The 21,826-nt window shown below is 31.7% G+C and overlaps 1 protein-coding gene across 1 annotated transcript in view; it reads left to right on the forward strand.

The window, feature by feature from the left end:
- Nucleotides 1-4,164: 4,164 nt before the first annotated feature.
- LOC113521604 (transcription factor Sox-12-like) overlaps nucleotides 4,165-21,826 on the forward strand; it is a 118,855-nt gene continuing 101,193 nt past the window's right edge. Inside the window, exon 1 of the mRNA XM_026907181.3 lies at nucleotides 4,165-4,747. Coding sequence (XP_026762982.1) covers nucleotides 4,622-4,747 — 126 coding nt within the window. The 5' untranslated portion in view covers nucleotides 4,165-4,621. The remainder of the gene's footprint in view (nucleotides 4,748-21,826) is intronic.

A 21,826-nucleotide genomic window follows, 5' to 3' on the forward strand; every position in this document is an offset into this window, starting at 1 on the left:
GTGAGAAATATTATTTGATCTCTGCTCATTTTATTTTAATATATTGATACTAACATACCGTTGTTTTGAATAATATTAATTACTGTGTGGTTTCGGCATCGAATGGGCTACCCCTTTTTTTCTTGTGAGTGTCGTAAGAAATTATTAAGAGAGCTGAATGATCGGAGGATGGGCAGCAGCGTTCCTCTTAAAACATTACCAAAGCCTAGCTGCGGTTGCCAATCCACCTGCCAACCGTGGCAACTACTGACCTCCCAAGGGGTAGTACTATGCTCAACTTTATACATATGGTATGGTATAAAATTACATATACAATAATAAATCAAAAGTAATAAACGAAGTTCCGAACAAATGAAATTATAAAAAAAATTGTGCTATTTTGTTTAGTTTTGTTCTTAAAAAAGAGTCGGCCTTTACTATGTAGGTTGTTTCTTATTATTTTGTTTACGACAATAACGAAAGAAAACGTTAAAATAACAATTAAGTATTTGAAAGGACTCTCTCATTTTGGACTCTTATGTGCAGCTTTACCTTTTGAATCATTTCACTCGATGTTAATTATCCGTAATAATCCGTTTTCGGTAATGAGACAATATTAGAAAGGACAAAAGCTTAGGAATTCACTCTGTTCAATTCCACACCTAAATATACTTGGTTTCTTGTAAATGTTAAATGCCATCATATTTTGAGGAGTAAACAATTGTAAATAATTAATGGTACGCCTGGTATTTCTTCATTAATTATTAAATGACGAATCTCTTTTCAAGATGGCGACAATATTTAAATCAGTTGACGATGCAGGTGTTCATACCGTGTTTGTTTGTTATCATTTCCATTCAAATATGGTTACAAAATTAGCATCGGATATTAGTAATATGATATTTATGTTTATAATTCCTGTATAGCTGATAGTAAACCGAGGTTAGTTAAGTTGTTATATTGTTTATATACACTTCTTTTGTAAACAACAAATTTACAGATGCTGCTTTCTCATAATATAATCCTAGTTTAAAGAATAGGCAATTGGTGTATCGCATTTGTTATTATTATTATTAAACAATATTATTCCATCTTGTATATTATCTGAAATCTTTTATTTTCTTTTTTCTTTTTTTTTTTCTGCTTTAGTGTACATAATTGCTTTGCCTTTGCTTACTAATGTATATCCAGTTGTGAATGATTGTTATTTAAACAATTAAATATCATATAACTATGTGCGTATACATGTTTTCATGTGTACGTATTGTATTTATATCTACTACGCCTAACAACTTTTGAGTTCTCCATTGTATGTATTGTTATAAACTGTTTCATGCTATTCCTAGTGACTTGTGATACGGGTTCTTCAGATACCCAGTTCAGGCACCAGTTCTCTACAACTTTGATGTATCTATGGTATTATTTTAAGTGTTTCGTTGTACTCAAAAAAGTTGTGAGATAAATAAATAAACATTATTATTATTACCAATATAGCGAACTATTTCTAGAAAGCAATGCTTGTGTAGTATACTTTGGTCTGAAGCGTAACATAGTTCATTCAATTATTATGTTAAGTTGACCTTCACGCCGACTATATCGTGATCAATTTCTTTTTAATCCTCATTATTTCATCTTTCACTACTGCCAGGCTATTTTTTTGTAGGTGAAAATGGAATGGTAACCCCGCTTGCGCTAACGGGATACTCTGGTAGAGAACCAGTGAAGGGTGATCGATGAGAATGAAAATAGGCCAGTTAGACCATCATAATGTATTTATCAGGAATTAACTATGATAGTTTCCAGGGGGAACCACGAGGAGGTTGACCTGGTTGAGTATATTGCGAGTAATGGGATTCTCAGTCTCCATTACTAACATTCCCTTTTCCCCCATTACCAGGCTATTGGATACCATTAGGAATTATCATAATTGTATGTATCATCTTACTCTCAGGGGGGGAGGGTACTGTTAGTAATGGGATCTAACAGCTCCATTGCTAGCAATATACCCAACCAGGTCGACCTCCACGCGGTTCCCTCTGGAAACTATCGTGGTTAATTCTTGTGGATTCGTCTATCCTCACCTATCATATATCACTGGTGCCCCGCCATTATATACTGATAGCGCAGACGGGGTTACCATTCCATTATCACCCATTAAAAAAAACATACTCTCAGTATGTAAAATAAGAAATATTTCGTTCGTAAAAATATAACTGTAGTTTTTTAAATTTACTAATATTATTATAATTTTAAATGGGTACAGTATTTGTGGTTATAGAACTGGGCTCCTAAATAGGTTAATTAATCTGTGTTAAGGAGCCACAGTCAAGTCTACTATTTCCACCTAGATCAATGGATTAGCAGATATTTACTGTCTCCCGTTCTGGTGTAGTGTGTAACATCAGAATATGTTGTGATGAGAAGCTGCTGTGCCTCGTTGTATTCTTATTTTTTTTTACTGGCTGAATATGACATGGTAACCCCGCCTGCGCTATCGGTATATATCGGTATATCAGTGAGAAGTGATAGGTGAGGATGAAAAGTCTGGTCAGTTAGCCTATCATGATGAATTCAACGATAAATTAGTCACGATAGTTTCCAGGGGGAACGCCTGGAAGTCGACCGGTCAGGGTACATTGGTAGCAACAGGGACTAACTTTCGCATAACTAGCAATCCCTCCCTCCCCCCTCCTATTCTTATTATTATATTTATACTTACGTTAGTCATGCAAAACGCCAAAACTTGTTTCCATTGACGTCTGCATCATTACACCTTATATGTCTATAAAAGACAAGTTTCCAAAAAGAATGGCCGGTTAAGTGGTTAGAATTCGTCTTTTTTTGTACACATCCATGCCTGTTTAATATTAATCAGCCTTCTTAATAAACAAGCTCCGCCCTTCGGCTTCGTCTGCGTGATCCTCGAACAAATTGATCGTTAAGATTGCTATTGTACGATAAGTTTTTTTTTTACCGTTTTTCTAATGGAAATTAAAATTCACAACACAATCTTTTATAATAATAGATCAAAATTCATGAATAGGTTGTTGAATAGTTGATAATCAATAATTCAATTTAGATTATTAAATTATATACTTGGATGTAGTATAAATTAAGATTTTTTTTTAATTAAATATAAATTTTTATTTAGGTAATTTTTTTATATTTATATATTCATTTAAACTTAGTAAATCATTAATCGCGCATTATTGTTTTTTAAATTGAATTATTGCGTATATTTTGAATATATTATGAGAATATTGGTATCGTAAAGGTTATTTTGTCTAATTGTTAATTTTATTTATTTTTTGTTTAAATTAGTTTAATAGTTGTAGTTTAGATGTTAGTGCATTATTATTATTATTTCGATAATAATGCATTACCTAAGTGTGTTACTATTATTATTATCATCAATTAAATTTGGATTCCTTATTAATTAATAAGAAAAAAATTAATAATAATTTTATTAGATACTGTTAAAGTTTAAATAACTATTTTTTATAATTAAATCATAGAATAGTTAATACCAATCAAATATTTAAATAAAATTTAAATAATATTACACAAAAATATAATAAAAAGTAAGTACTATTGAATATTTAATTAAAAATTAAATCTTACGTTTTAGTATATTAGAAAATTCAGATTCTATTTATTTTTCAATATAAGAAAATATTAAAATATGATATTCACGTAAGAATAATGTTTTTAAAATTAGGTTTTAGTAGACTTTATAGTTATACCTATCAATTTAGGTGTTTTAATAATTCTTATATTAATTAAAATATTCAAATATTAGTACGTTGAAAACAGCAGAATATGGTAGAAGTGTATTCACTATCTACTTGATATCACGTTGTACTATATTGTAACAAGTAAATTAATTATTGTAAAACGTAATTGTATTATAAAACAACGTAGTATGTTTTATATTTAAAAACAACAACTCAATAATAAATCGAATGAAACATAATAAATAATTCATCGAGTAAGAGTACATCCCTAGATCTGTCAAGACAATAACGATATATTTGAATGTGGAATCGTCTCGTTGTGTGTAAATATTGGCGCGTGCAACCACATCGGCCGTCCGAGTGCGATTGCGAAGCGGGGGGCGAGGTACGCTTGCGCGGCGCGGGGCAGGGGCGAACAGCTGAGCGCGCGGGTATATTGACAGTCGCTCGACACGTTGCCGCTCAGTACTTCAGTAGGTTCGCTGTCACTGCGGAGTGCGAACGTAGCCGCTACGAAATAACATTTCTCGATTGATTTTGTCACGATCGCCCCGCAGTAATAGATGAGCTGCGGTTGGGACCCGTTAAAATTATGACTTTTGGACCGATCGCCGGCGAAGAAAAAAGCAGTAGATATCCCCTTCTGGAAGAGAAAGCTTTGAGGATAGTGTCCAGGTACTGGGAGTTCTCCGGTGCGTCGGTTGCCGAGAGGCTTCGGTACGGGAAAAATCACAAACTCCTAGCGCTATTCGGACTGCAATAAAAACTGAAAATAATAATAATATAAACTTTTAAAAACTCGAACAAATTAGTATTTAGTGATTTTTTTGAGTGCAATACGTGAACTGTGTTTGTGTTTTTAGTTGCTTGGTTATTTTTTTTTTATTATTTTTTTATATACTGGATTAATGAAAATGGTGCCCCAGCAAGTTTCGGATGTGCGATCACTTACGCCGACTTCGAGCGGAGTACCGGTGTTCGGTTCCCAGCTGGTCGACAAAAACTCGTCAACCCCGTATACGGATGCCACACAGGTAGGTCCTGCTAGGATGTAGAAAAAACACAGTGCTAAATAAAATAATAAAATGTAAAAATTACAAAAATAAAATAAATTAATTATTATTTAATTTAAGACAAATTATAATAAAATTTTCATTAAACATTAGTTAGACGTTTATTTCAAATATAATTATTAACAAATAATAATTATATGAAATGAAAATAATTAAAAAGACTGAGTTAATTTATTTGCTAGTTAAAATAATTTATAAATAAAAACAATTTTAAATGACTAACTACAGCAATATATTTAACATAAAATAAATAGTTATTTTAATAAAAAAGATACGTTTTTATTCATATAAAAAAATCAAAACAGAAAGTAATGCTTATCATATTTTTTAAATGAAGTAAAAATTTAAGACTAATTTTTTTTCTTTCTTTATAAAATAAACTTTATAAAATTATTATAAACATAAACATGAATTACATACAACAGAAGTGAAAAAAAAAATTCATACCTACTCAGAAATAAAATAAGTAGGTAAATAAATGTATTAAATAAAATTAGTAAAAAATAGCATATAGGTACAAAAATAAATAATAAAGTGTTTATTTTAAATCAAACGTATAAAAAATACCTCGAAAAGTATTTAGAAAAAAATATTTAAATCTATTTCATAAATTGATAATAAGTTTACTGTACACAGAAAAAATTAGAATTAGCGAAGTAATGGGATATCCTAACATAATTACTTAAAATACAAACATATTGGATATTTAAAATAATAAACGTGGTTAATTTAATGTTTAAGTAAAAATAATTCTAATTTATTATAAATAAATATATTTTACTTATTTAAAATTGTGTATTTACATAAACAGAATATACGAAATTAAAAGTTAAGTTAAAATATTATACTTTTAATTTAAAATCACAAATTAATTATAAATACATAATAAAAAATAAACAATAAAATAATGCGCAGTTCAGTTTATCACTCCAGGCGGCGCATGGCGAAAAATAATAATGTAATTCTATTTTGTAAACATGTTTTTCAAATGACGTACCTATCACATTAAAGTAATAAAAATGTAGTAAATAATACAACTATTGATAAACATCTGTAACTTACAAGTATACACTTGAAAAGTAAAACAGGCACTTGGCTAGTTAGATTTATTTATAGGTTTTAACTATTTTTTAAAAGTTACTAGTAGTTACATTAAAAATAAGAGAAAGATTCAATTATAATTATTTTTAATTACAGATTAATTGTTTTAATTAGAGATTAATTATTAATTAGAGAACTTCAATTAAAACTTGTGTAACTATATTTAATGGCCTATTTATAGTTATAGAGAACCGTTTAAAATAATAAAATGAAACTCTAATAGGTACATAACTCAATATTTCATTATGACCAACTTGTATTGAACCTAGTTAAAATAAAAAAATATAAAACACATACTCTACTATGTTTTATTAATTATTCCAAAAATTCATTTTGTACAGTAAATAAATGATTAAATAATTACAAATTAATTAATCAACTATTTCAAATTAGGTATTCAATATCTCATAATTTTAGTTGATTGATGTATTCTTGATATTAATATTTGCTAATTTTGTTAAATATAGGTAAATTATTAAAAAGAATAATTCGATTTTTTTCAAAAATACATAAATTATTAATCACGTTCTACGGATCTATTGCGTACATTAATATTTAAATTAAATTATTTAATATTTGATAGTTTTGACTAAAATGCATAAATTATCGAAGACTACTAATTATAACAAAATACCTTATAGTTATGAAAAAAATATATTAAGTAATTTATAAATAAATATAATTAATTTTAAGTACAGTGGCCATCAAATCTGTTGGCGAGATAGGGAATTTCAATTCGCTCACTAAACGAGTTACAAGCAACGAGTAATGAAGTAGGAACATGCAATAGAATGCAGTCACTAGTCAGGCAGGCTCGAGGAAAAATAAATTTGCAAATATCCTTGTAAATGTAGATACATAAATATTATCTATTTAATAAGCGAAATATTATAATAAAATAGGTACAATAATTGATATCTATTTAAATTATTATCTGTCCTTCCACTCGTCCTTCCATCTATAAAAGACATGTTCGAACATGTTCCTAATGAAAGTGTTTTAAAATATTGTGCAATAAATACTTTACTAATCACGTCCTCCCAGTTTCCGGACGCTTAGGGTTGGGGAATACCGTGTAATATTATAATTAAATTTTGTTAAACAATCTTTCAAGTTTAGCAATAAAACCAACCTTGTAATATTTAAAACTGAGATTTTAAAAACAGCAATGGGGAATAATACCATGATAATGTGATATCAAATATTACTAGTCAATTCTGCTAATTTCATATAAATAAAGATTAAACAGACTGAAATGAAACAACGCGAAATTAAATAATACAAACAACAAATTAAATTAAATGTGACGAACTAAAATATACCAAACAGCCAAGGGGAATACCACATTCATAGGTTCATAGTTATTTTTCAAACAAAACCAAAACAATTATTTGCTGATGCTGAATATGAACAATAAGTAATGATTGAATAAAACAAATGAGCCGATACCAATGTGGACGCAGTTAGACGGCGTGGTTGATATGACGCATTCTGCTGCGTAAAAGACAGGAGATCAACGACCATTGCCTATAGTTTTTTCGCGTTATCGCACCTCTAGCAACTAAAGTTGGTATATAAGTCAAAACAATCAATAGGACAGTAAAAACTTATGGTTTTATTGCTATGAACAAAATATCCGTTTGTGCGCGAGCGAACCCTCGGGGTGCATTAACATTTCAATGTCAACCCGTAATATTTTTAGTCTCATCCGTAGTGTGAGTGGCCTTTCGCGTACGTACGGCCAATGTATCGCGCGTGTCCGCTTCGTCTGTATGACACGCTCTCGGTACTAGGAAATTGTAATCTTGGGTCATTCGCGTCGCATTCGTAATGTTTAAAATGCGAATTTTCCTGACCACTTATCACGTAGGCATCGGCGGAAATCTTTTGCTTCCTGATATCAAATCACGACACATTTATAACTCAAATTATCTCAGTAATATGAGGAAACTATTCCAATTGTGTCGTACGTACGCTTTTATAATTATACTACAATAGGCTGTATAATTATCGCTATTTCAATTGCCATGATGCTAATTGTCGGAGTATGATGCTCCTCATTAAATCTATTATGCGATTAAGAAATCAATATTATGTACGAAAAGAACAACAGCATCTTCGAGCTCGATGCAAAGTACGAGATATAACAAAATTAACTTAGGGCGTGGTTTCGGATCATTATAATCTGAACGGCAAACTGCGGACTCGAGTCGGTTGAGTTTTTGTTAGATTTTTTACCGTGAATATGTAGCCGTGCTGTTGTCGACTGGCTATGGCAACTGTTCTTTTCGACCAAGGTTGCCTCACGCCTCCGTGTGCCTTTATTACTCGAATAATGATTGTCCGTTCTCCGGCTGATTGTTAGATTATACGTTTGAGACTGAAAAACACGCCTTGCTTGCTTTTAATTTACTTTAAGCACTTCCTAGAAAGAAAAGGTTCGCGTAACAAGTCCAACGCCACCCATTCCTTCGTGCTTGTCTACTATAATGTTGATTTTCTTACAACTGTTGATCACGAAAGGTTCGGTTTTAAAATTTCGAGAATTCCTGTTACATTCCTATTCAGAGTTTTGATTGAAATCCACGTCGAGGCTATAAGTTGAAATTGATACGATGTAGCTTTAACGGAGTGACCTAAAATAACAAAACAATTCTATATTGGGGATAATAAATTAACATTTAATGCTGCTGGTTACCTTTCAGAAACAATTTCGTGTTCAAGCCTATCCTCGCATAAGTTTATCGTTTAAGTAAGCAAATTTATGTACCCTAATGCAGTGTTGGCAGCTCAGTGCAAATCAACATTTGATTGTAAAATACGAACCTATGTCGGCAAATGCAATTTACTCTACACTTGTGGGTGGCGTTTTAATGGTACCATTATACTACGGCGAATGTTGCCCAAGACAATTGCCTCTGCTTACAGACAACACCGATCGTGCGTATTTACAATAAAAATTAGTGGATTCGTGATTATGAAATTATTCAACACGACTCACTTTTGGGTGAGAGTTTCGAGAAGTGTTTACAACTGTGATGTTTGTTAAAAATATGAAATGTGCTGCAAATTTCCAGGGATATATTTTATATGAAATATCACTGAAGGAATTTCTTTTATTTGTTCATTTCGTGGTAAAATCAATTTATCATAGCCGTATAAAAATAAAGAAAAAACAAATTTGCTGTTACAACGATAGAATTTAGGAGAAAAACACCTTGGGCCGGATTGGAATACTTCATACTCACTCATACTGTACAACTTGCGATCGCAAACCCTGACATGTGAAAACAGAAAGTCTGAACTGCAAATAGCTATAAATTTGGCCGAGCAACGTTGACGCAGAACGAAAATCGCGACGGCCAACTTTCATGGTGGAACAACAAAAATAAACCATATATCTTTCACTTGAATTTTCCGCATAAGGTTTTGTTTGTACGATGTTTTATTCTACATTCGCAGCTGTTGCACTAATATTATTTAAATATATTTCGATAATAAACTATTTCTAGAAATTATTTAATCATTTTTTATCTTAGCGTAGGTATTGTTTTGATGTTTTTTTTTTTGTACGTACATATAACGTATTTCGTTCTTATCTATTTTACAGCTTCATGTTTCCTTTCATGTGTAATTTTATCAAATGCATTTGACGAAATTTACTGATGTCGTAAACATAATCACGTATTTGTACTACGAATGGATTTGTAAATATTTATTCCACAATAATAAATATATACATTTTCCTAGCTAGAAAGAGTTGTATCGATTCATAACAACTAGAACTATAAAAGAAAACATAATAAAGCAAAAGAAGCCATTTAACACACGAACAAACTGAAACTACGACTGATGTTTGCTCATGTATCTTGTATAATATCATTCGAGAATGCCTACTCTTACTCCATTAACCGATTTGTGTATGCTGATTGGGTTTGAGGGAAGTTTACCAAGTTCCTTGTTAAAGCTCACGCCACGTTGATTAGGTGTTTTTAGATGTAGCAACTCTATTGTAGAAGTTTGATTGGAATGTAATGGAAGGCCACAAGGGCATAAAAGTAACATTATCACTGTTTGCCAACTATACTTTTCTTGCTTAAATCGTAAGGATGTTTTCAGCGGCGGCTTCTTATATAAATAGCTTTCTTTCTACAGTTAACAGTAATTGATTTTACTTGCTGCGAGATTTACTACTGGAACTTTGTTTTGATGTTCTTGTTCATGGTAACAGATAACTACATGTTTCACTACTTTTAAATATACTTATTTTACTTCTCTTACTATAAATAATCTAGAAAATAAATTACGTTTTATTGCTCTATGAATTTATTACATTGTAATTAAATAATCTACATTTTTAAATATAAATTTGTAACAACAAATTTATCATCGTAGAAACAACCGTGGTTTCAACTATACGAACTCGCCAAATCTCTTTTCAAAATTTTAAATTTAACAAACCAGCAGTCAATCTTGGCAAGTTACTTATAAACGTAGTAAAGATATATGATATGTTACAAATATCATGCAGTTAATACACTACATTTACGTTTAGTACCAAGTGTACCGTTGTGTTCTGTACAATAATTGATTATTTAAATAAAACTATCCATTTTAATAGCTATTTAACTAAATGGTACGACTTTACGGTCCTGTAGTATTGCATTGACGTTTCGTTTCCTCATTTCTGTACGGAACACTAAAAACGATAAAATTTACGACTGGCTTTTAAAAAGGACGACATTCGATCCCGGTAGCTTTCGAAAAATAAATTTCTCTTTTGTTCATGCTATCTTGGTTCCGAGTTTTCTTTACAGGCCAGCTCCGTCATTTTATTGCGTGAGAGTGATCCAGGATGTGAAATCAAGGATCGTAATTCTATTTCATGACATCAAGCTAGTAGAACGTGATGATTTGCACAATTTTTATTATTATTATTATTAGTAAAGCAATTAATTTCTAATGATTTTGATAAGATTGGCATTCAAATTTTAATGTGAAAAACATATTTTTTTTGTACGTATCTTAGGTATTATGACTTCCGTGAGTTGTGCGCAAATTTTTATGATGTCACGTAACGTATTATTTGGAGGACTTGCTAATCTAACTCACGATTAGCGTCTCGGATGCAAATTACTGAAATACGTAAATTATTACCTATTCTATTAAAAATAATATTAATTAATAGAAAACGTGAGCGACGGGATATCACTGACGTTGCATTTCTTTATAGAGATCTTAAAGTTGAAGTCATCTCAGCGCATCGCCAGTGACCTTTGTGTGAGCAGACACTTTTATTTCGAATAACCGGTTCCATTAGGGCAGTGCGCTTTCATAAACGAGAACTCGATTGTGTTTTACCATCACGCTATTTAAAGAGGGTTGGTAGGGTTTTAGATGTATTGATCGATTGGAATTCTTCGTAGTATTGTTTGTAAATTGTCTCTCTGTCTATTCTGTCTGTTTTATTCTCGGCTAGATTACGATGTTTTAGAGTTTACAATACATCGGCGTACAATATTATATTATTAATACTTATATTATTAACGTTTCTCATAGATGAACGCACCCTATTATCAACCAACTTTAAAAGAAGGGGGTTCTCAATTCGTTTATAGTTTTTTTACTGACGGAGTTACGAGCAACATCTCATAACTCCATCAGTTTGTAAACCGATTTGGAAAATGCTTTTCTTCTTATCTGAAAGGATACACAGATTAGTTCCATGGAAATTTTATCAAAATCAGTTTAGTAGTTTAGTTTTGAAATCAAAATACTTATGTTACCAGAATTGAAGTAGATTTTTTTCTGTTTAACACAATCTTAATACGAGTAGAGTTCAAATATTCTGCGCTGTACGTAATATCAATTAGTTGACCACCCATAAAAATAAAATGTTAATTATTTATAATGACTAATATTTAATTCGAATAATTAATTACTTTTAATTTATATTTAATGGAGTCACTCTAAATGATTTAATTCAGGACAAAATGTCATGTGACGTGATTGTTTTCCTGTTGTAGCCTCAAATAGTGACAAATTATTATGGTTATGTGTATATAATTGTAAATCTTACGAAACTACTTGTAAAAGTAGTTTTTACATTGTATTTGTTCTTTTACGTGAATTAATAATGAAAAGTATAACGAATATTCATCGATATACAAAAAAAATTCAAGATTCACATGCAACTAGAAACAATAGTTCCATTTTAAATTGTTCACAGTTATACAATAAAGACGAGGCCAAGATCGATGTCGAATACTTAGTGGAAACATGAAACTGCTACTCTGAACGTTTTATTATTATAAAATTTGGCATTTCGTTTAGTTACAATCGTCACTGATAGGTTAAAAGTGACTACATAAGTTAGATAAATACGCTTAATATGTATTGTCATTTTTTAGTCTCTGATTGTGTATCAATCTCCTTTTAATATCATTGGAAGTTTTATTGTCGAAATAATACCTTGTCATGTCTCTGTTTTATCTGCAAACGACGATTACTACTTTAAATCCACTTCCTGGCAGTGTAAATGATAAAGTATGGCCTGCCCTTAATAAATAACGTTATATACTTGTAGTTGTTACCATATGAAAAACTGAATTCGAATTTCTCTGCCTTCTCTATAACGGCTTTTGCAAGAATACAGACCATCAAAACCCAGACTACTGACATCTGGAGATCAATAGAGGACGTTATATCAATATAGGATTGTTCAGTATAAAACCTTACCTTTCATAAAAGTTTATTATTAAATGGTTATTAAATACTATCTCTAACTTGTATTCCCAAACAGAATTCTTGGCACTTTCGCGTGTTCAGCATACCATTTCAACGGTAAAACGGCACGGACGAAAAAGGGAAAACGCTATCAAAAAATCCAGACGTTGTCAACAACGGCCCGCAATGCCATTGTCGACTCGACAGAATAGGATCAGTTTTATCGTATTCTACAAGTTCATACTTGCATATAGTTTAACAAAAATTTTTAAATAAGATTAAATAAAAAGAAAAATTCCTATAAAAAAGACTTCAAACTTAACAAAATTAATATGAGGGTAACACGGTAGGAGAAACAGGCTTTTTGCTCTCTACTTCTTATGCATGGATTTCAGAAGTATGTCCTACTTCTGATGAAATAACCACTTTTAAAAATTGTACCAATATAAAACATACACCAAATTTTAAGTTAGATGAAGGTCTTGATATGGACAATGGAAATTTAACCCATCTATCTATGTTTGTTCCGTTTCATCACGCAAAAATTACTGCATCAAAATGAATGCAGTTTTCACTATTCCGTTGCTGAATATTTAATTTAAAAACTGATCTATGTATTATTTCGAAATGCCATCTAGAAGTGGTTTTTTTACTGGTTTTTCTTCTTCAATAATCTGCGCGTACGAAGTAGCGACCAAACAGCTTTTGGACAATAAACAAACTACATACACGTATTAAACACCAATTGTACACTTATGTCATTCTAATTGAATCAGCTGTTGTTGCGGAAGTTTAAAGTTGCTAATTGTCGTGTTACTCCGCTTTGTTGCCCGCACGTGCTTGTAACGTGAGTCCAAGTGTAACTAAATTTAACTAAAAATTGTTACTAACGTACAATATGGTTTATATATTGTTTCTTACATATATAGTATTATAAGTTTCTTTTTTATACTTGGCAAATTTAGTAACAAATTTTTGTCATACTATTAATTATAGTACATTAACCAAATAGCTGAAATAAAAATGCTGTGCAACTTTATTTCTAGTCTTATTTTAAAGTGGCGAATTTCGAAAAAAAATCGTTATAGTCTATTATTGAATTAGATAGATCTCGCTGTTTCATCTGTATATTCTATCTTCTATATAGTCATCATTAAAAGAGAATACAATCCCGGGATACCGGCTGTTTTCTGGCCCCGAAAATCCCGGGACTGTACTTGGCTAATCATTACTTACTTTATACATTAGAATCAGTTTTATTATATTTCACTAGTCTGCCTCATATTATAAAGTTTCACAGTTATTAATTTAGTAGTAATGTTCGGGTTGAGCAACCCTGGATTTGTAGCTCTCTGATGATTTACAGCAACAGTAGCGTGACTCGGGGAACGGAGTTCGAATCCTTTGAATGCCAACGAAATTAATCACTCCATATCCACCCGCGTTTTATCAACCACGATTGCTAGTCAGGTAACTGTATAATATCTTTTGTATTGTTATTTTTACCTTGAGTTTCTTTATGTTTTTATTGTATTTTAAAGGGTTTCAAAAACAAGATTTTCTCAATTCGGTTTTCTTTTTTTGTGTATATGTTAAGTGATATCTTCGCCAATTCTAATGTGATTTTTCATTTTCATTCAATAACAGTACTCTCGTATTGACTTCTTTGCCACTGTTGTAGTAATCAGCAATTCCTACATTTTTAGTTTGTTTGCAAAAGATTTGCTCGCATATTGATTCAATAAGAATATTGTCACAATTTATAGTATAACTACATTACTTTGTATTGTTCACTTACATTAAAAGCATAAGCCATAATCATTCCAACTGATATTAGAAATATTAAAGTCAAAGTAATGAATATCTGGAAATTTATTGCACAAACCGCTTAAACAGATTTGAATAAAATTTGATAAAGAGATAGATCCTATCTTGGATTGATATTAGAGTAATTTTAATCTAAATCTACATAGACATTGCTGTGGGTTACAGTTAGTCCATAAAGATATTCAAATATTGATGAAACTTTTAATCTTATATCGCTAATCTGTTTCACATGTGACCAGTTCCCGGTCATTACGACCATTGCATCAACAACAGCTCCATTATTATCTGTGTTAATTAGGCTACGTAATTTAATAATCATTAGTCAAATTCGCTTTTAATGATGTTCGTATTTGCCAGTTTATACTAGTTTATGTAATGTTGGTCACTCTCATTATTTGGTTTCGTTTCTATATTTTGACACAAAGTTCTCAATTCAAATGTCTCTGTAAGATCTGAACCTTGTAGGACTTTTATAACTACAGTGTACAACCAGACAGTTTAAAATTCATGATGTCTTAAATTATGAACTTCTTATTTTACGACTATAGGTGTAAGATTCTTATAAATAAAACAATAAACTCAACCATATAAGGCAGTATTGGGTAATACCCCTCCACATTAGGCAGATTCACTTTGCCGACCTCGATGCAAATTAGTGGATTATGATGGAACTATATATATATTGTATTTGATTTATCGACTATTATCTGTTGATAACTATACAAATATATTTAATTATGACACTATACAATGATCTATTCATGGAGTGATATCATTTGACGTTATTAACTTGATAGTCGACATCGATTGAAAAATTAACAGTTGTGAAGGATTTTTATTAAAAAAAAAAAAAAAACTATTTCCATTATAACAATACGTAATTTTATATTGATAAAATCTCTCAGTTTCTCAATCAATAGAACACAATTGTTACGTTTCTATACAAAATCCATTTTTAATCATCAATTACTTTTATCTATTACAGCCTTTTTAACTATAATAACTTTGAACTTGTCCATCGGCCCTCACCTTTAGTCGCCATCAATTGTATTATTGTAAGAACTGTCCATTGCTCAAACAGCACCGTGAACTCTGACATTTCTCCTATAACAATAGTGTAATCTTTGTTAATAAATACCAAATTGTGCTTTTGAATTCGATTTGAAGTAATAGAGTATAGTAAATAATAGTTATAAAATTATTGCAAGCTGTCTTTTAATTTTTTAACATATATATATATACTTATTTCCTTTTATAGTGTTTAGTTATACAAATGAATTGCCAAATAAACGGTTCCATGTAACATTATAAATGGTGATAATGTGGTTAAAATACTCGGCCTCCAATATAATTGCTTTGCGCTTGCAAATTTCTGTCCCCGCGGGAATCGAACACGGAAGGCATAACGCCACGCCCATAACCGGTATCGCAGGCTTAATAGCATTAAAATCGCGATTGTTTATATCTGCAACTATATCTTGTATAGAATCGGAACCATCAAATAATTTTAAATTAACTTTTACTATAGATTCAATTAGTCCACAACTTGTGGTAATTTTTGTTGTAATAGAATTAGGATTTAAATACTAATCATGGAATAGACATAAAATATAAAGTGACATCCATTTGACGTCTACTTGATATGATATCGATTTGGACCCATCTTAGTGTAACTTTTTGCTAAGTTTCATATCAAAAAAACATCAACACTAATAGTAATATATCTAATGCAGTGTTTTTTATTATCTATTCAAGTGATGTATTAAATAAACATTAAAGGCATACCGAACCGGTCCGATAGAACGTATCCAATCTCATAAGATTGCAGATAATATCATTCGATGCATTTATGTTCAACGTCTAATAAGTATTACAATTCTTGTGTGTATGATTGATGTTATTACCAATTCTGTTCTCATTAAAGTTATTAACTAATTTATAAAAGTAAAGTACTCTATTCCATAAAACTAGTTTTATATATCTTATTTTGTTAAATAAGGAAATAGATTTAAAGCTATCGGATTGTAAATTAGATTAAACTGGTTATTCGTCATTATTGCGCATTTGGTCACTTTCTAATTATGTCTTCACTAATTCTATTAAAACAAAGTAAGGATCACCCTTGACATATTAAATTCTAACATGGTCGGCATCGAGTGTTAACATGACAAAGGTAACGGTCAATAAATGATTCTTACTATCCCCTCAAGGATTATAATCGTGGGCATGTTTATTTTTAATAGTCGATCAATTTAGTTAACCAATATTTAAACGCTCAATTAGAAATAGGATTACATTGATTTATCGTCAATTAATAGATATGTAGAATTAGAAATAACAAATTATTCAAATTAATTCCACGGCACGCGTCTGTGTGCCTATCTCATGGTAATCTCTAGATACGCCAGGAAAATACATCATCATTATTGTTTGTAACTCTTTAGGGATCTTTTCTTGTAACAATGATCTGTCACTTACTTGTGTAAGTTGACGATAATAATAAAACAAGCAACGAACAAGTGTAGAAACTTTTATCCAGACTAGATTTTTGGTAATTCATGAACAAATTGTATTACATTTCAAGTAAACAATTTCACTTTCGTTATCCATAAAATGTATACATATATAATAATGCTCTATTTAACGATGGTTTCGAATTTGCATATTAAGCTCGAAAAATATTTAATTTATAATTACGTTCCTGCACAGATATTAATGTTAACTTTATTTCTATAGTATTAAAGCTCTCTATATTAATTCGACAACAGAACCGGCACAAGGAAGCTAAAGTAAAACATGTATTTATAAATACAATTGTATGACCTTGAACTTCCAGTGAAGTTGTTCGCCTCCAATGAGACCGGTGTGTTCTTGCCTCGAGGCGATCCAAATAAGGCATGAGCTACTCTTTTCAATAATCAAGTTGTTCCACGTTGGTAGGTAACTTTCAAAAGTCGTTGGATGTGTTTTTAATTTTGATCCCTGTTGATGTTTTGATTCTTCTCTTTTGCTCTTTTAAGTGTTTCTTTTGTAAACATAAGTATAAGTGATATTTTTATAGTCGACTTTTATTTCTTCTATAAAAATATCAAGTCGTATATAATTTTCATGTTTATTATCGTGATCGATTGTTGTTCCAACGTTGAATACCTCAGACTGTCTATAATAGGATTTTAAAGATATTTTATTGTATAATTTACATATTCTTTTCGACTTTCTTTTGAATTGGTTATACCACGGAATTCATTTATTTATCCAAATTTTGTTAGAAATAAAGTTTGTTGGCATTCGTTGTAACTACGGCCTAATCAAAATATCTATAGAGGTAAACGGTTCATTAACCATTAAATAAGTCGTATTAAGACCTGGCGAACCATACTTGTTATGTGTACTAAATATAAAAGTTCAAAAATAACATAATAATTATTCTCCCTCAAATATATGATATCCTTATAAACTTGTATTAAAACACTTAAAGATTTGCACGCTGTATAAGGTATTTTATATATATAATTAGTTATTAAACGTGACCTCATCAAAGACTAGACCGAACTTTTTTTTTTTATAGAATATGTTCGTGTAGATCTATTTGTTAGGTGTAATTTAGAAGTAATCCCTCTTCTGATTCAGAGCTGAATTTTCAATAACACCGAACGAGACTGGCTTCTCGACTTAATTACACACTCGTGCCGAGAACGTTCAAATTTCGCTTTTAATTGACGTCTCAAACTTCTATTTTATGATAGCAATAACGAGACCTCCAATTAAATATTTACCTTTTATACGAACATTTTTACTATTAGACACACATATTCCCTCGAGTGAGGTTCACGAATATAAAAGCATTAAAATACTACCATAAAATCTGTCCTGCCAACTTCAACAAATTCTGGCAATTTCAGGATATGTAGATGAGTTCGACTCAATGCTGACGATTTATGAAGAAAGCCAAGCGAAATATGGCATCGTCGCGAGCGTTTTCATTCAAACTTTTTTTAGTGCCTCCCCTTTTAGATGAAAGATAAATTTGCAAATAGCCCGGAAGACCACCCGGCATCGAGAATTTATTTCAGACGGTATTGAAATGTAAATATACGGTCGTAAAGTTGTTTTTCCAGACACGAATATAGGAGTACAGTTATGTCAACAATTAGGAGTGGAAGTGTAGGGGATACAGTTGAGGTAAAAGGAGAAAGAAATGAAGGCAAACGTTGTAAGGCAGTTGAAAAGTGACTCGTTACTGCCGTGCTCACTAATACAGTACCAATATTTGCTCGACTGGCGAGGCTGTTGGAATTGGCCGGGACGTTTCGTTGCACAAACACTGTCGTACATAGTCTCTGGATACATTACACTTTCAATGCCTAACGGTTATTTGCCTAATGGCATTAGAGATGCGCTTGTTGTTGAGAATTCAATTCTTGTAATTATATATAGAACATACTAAAAAAAAAACAAGACTAAAAGAAGACGTTTTATTTTAATGACGCAATAAAACAACATGATTAATAGATTATTAAACCTATCATCATCACTGTTAAAATGACTGTTGTAGGGCAAATTAATTAAAACTCTAATCTTATGATCTCACACGTCTTGTATTGAATAACCAATTATATTTTAATGTGAGATATGTACTTCATCCATGCCATTATAGTATTATAGCTATAACGTTACGTCACAGTGTTATTAAACTCTTAATGTTCTTAACTATATAATCTAGCGCAAATTAAAATGTATTCAGCCGGCAAGCTATAAAAGATCTACACTATTACTGATAAATGAACTAAAAACACTTACTAGATACATAAACATTCAAATCGAGGAATACTATGAGTGCAAAGGTAGTTTTAAGCGCATGCGAGCTATAAATTTTACATTTACAACGGCAGAAACATGACCACTTTGTTGGGTGAAAATAAAAAGTTCAATTTGGATAGAAAAGCATTGGTGCGGGTTTATGTTTGGACGATTCGCATCTGCGTCCGTTTTGGATAGACTTATTGATTGGTAGCATCTGGCGACATCGGTTCACTAGCACATGTCGCGAGCAATGCATTCAAAATATTCAAGTGGAATTTCAAACGAACAGGCACTATGGCTCCCCGCGGGACCGCGAAGTTTGTGAAATGCGAAGAACCGTCCAACATGCTCCTCACGGCTGAAGTTTTGACAGATTCGCTTTGAATATCAACTCTGTATTGCATTCCTTTATCTGAAGCAGCCTCTATTTCCTAATACAGTTCACGAGATAACGACTTCGATGACAAGCATCGCACCAGCGGCGTATCTGTAAATAGTTCATAAAGTATGTAGTTTCGAATTCCCCTCACACCGTAACTAGAGAAGTTAGCCTAAACGGGGCCGGCTCAAAAGCGAGGATCTTATTGACTGTTCCGTTCGGTTTATGCCAGAGTCTATTGACTCTGTAATGTCCCTCATTTCCCGAACACACCAGCTTTCGGGAATAAGAAAAGTTCTGACGTCCTCCACGTTGAGGAAATGAAAGAAAGAGGCTTTTCGAGCAAGCGCACTAAACTTAATACCTTTGATCTTAAGATCCAAAAGTTCGAATTAACTCGAATACAAAGACAGTCATAGCCATCTGTTTGGGGGCCCCGAGAATCAAGTAACTAATTCCAAGTTTAATGAGAAACTCTCCTAAGAGAAATAATTCGATTGTGAATACAACCTTCCCGTTAATTTGGACGTTTGCATCCCTTACCTTTTTGATCTTGTACTAAATTAAATTCCTTTTGTTTCTGTCACACTAAGAACAAATAGAAACAGTCGGTTTAATGTTCGCTGGGCTATTACAATAAGTTGTAACCAAATGATGAATCATCAACAGTAATGTTATCTTATGCCCTTTCCGTAATACTATCATTAAATGTAATTGCTTGCATTGGAGCGCCCGACTCTTCCGATGGTAATAATTTCTTTGCGCGAAATCGATTCGGCTCCCAGCGTTGGCTCACCGCAGTCGTCCAGTCAGCGTATCAAACAATTTACTTACTAGACGTCTATGATTTCTTTATTACGGCTCCTTACCCTTTTTTCAGCTTACTCCGTTCCCTTTCATCAAAATTCCTTTTGTTCTCAATAGTATCTTTCGCAAGATAAGAAGATATTGAATTTTGTAACACAGGGCTTTCCTATTTAGATACGTCTTTATCTGATTTATACGTACTAAATATTTAATATTTATACTCCATTGTGTAAATATGAAAAGATTTAGTCTAGAGTCTATTACATAAATTGGTGTACCCATTATTGCGTCCCAGCATTCGGGACTCTTTAAAGATTAAAAAGGACTTGTAGGGAATTTTCGTAAAACGCACTCGAGACATAAGCCCCATTAAGTCAGAACGAAAAGAATTGTGTGGCGGTTCTCTGAGCGAACAGTAAAGCACTTACGCTAATGTATTTATAATTACGTTTCTATGTAGGTTTCGGTCGTGACAACTAGTACAGCTAAGCCTCTTGTTTGAGAGTTTCATGTATAACCATTTGTCGTGATTACAATAATGGTATGCCTAACCGTGAACCTCTCAAACGAGAATCAAATGACTTTCCACGTTGTAAAACTCGGCCCAGCTGACTGGGCGACGTAATGAAACTCACCGCTTCTATATGTCAGACTATTATCTAGTAATTAAATCCCTTACGAGTGTTTAACGTCTATCCGCACCGAGCATGCAGTAATAAACTGTCTAGCATGCTTGTTACCGCGTTCCCATGAATATGGGAGACGCATGTAGTCGCATTTAGCTCCGTTAGCACAAGTATAGTGCGTACCTCTGGAATTAGCAATACTAAGAATATTACTGTTTTATTACGGTATTCTTTTTTGTTCCCATGCGTTACTGTGTCTCTGAAATTATAAGTTATAACATGATGTCATCGAGAAGTAATATATCAAATTGCGGATCTAAAAGTCCGTTGCGAATCGTTCGATTTCTTTAATTTTATATGCTGTGTTTGTATTTAGGAGGCAGTGGTCTATGTTTTTGGCATCATTCGTTACTCGATACGGGTAATAAAGATTACGCAGTAATTGTTTAATAGAAACCGGTTGGGTTGCCATGTTGTGTAGGTTTTTGTTTTGCTATAGGCCGATTAGTTTATTTATTTTTCATGACAGCTTTGCGCAATATAGGTCAATTGGCTCGTATTTTTGTGGTGACTTTGAATGTCAAAATAATTTTATCTATTGTTCTCTTTTCAACACTAAAATTTAAAGCTGCGTCGTAAAATTTAATCAAAATTATTAGAAGTAACTATATCGTTGTAGGTTTATTATGGAGTTAATTGTAAATTATTTAATTTTTAAAAGTCATTTCAAATGTGAAAGTGAGATTCTTTATTTCTTATTCCTTAGCATTT

This window comes from Galleria mellonella, unplaced genomic scaffold (assembly GCF_026898425.1).
Source record: "Galleria mellonella isolate WM207_F2 unplaced genomic scaffold, CSIRO_AGI_GalMel_v1 utg63, whole genome shotgun sequence".
In the NCBI taxonomy this organism is placed as follows: domain Eukaryota; kingdom Metazoa; phylum Arthropoda; class Insecta; order Lepidoptera; family Pyralidae; genus Galleria; species Galleria mellonella.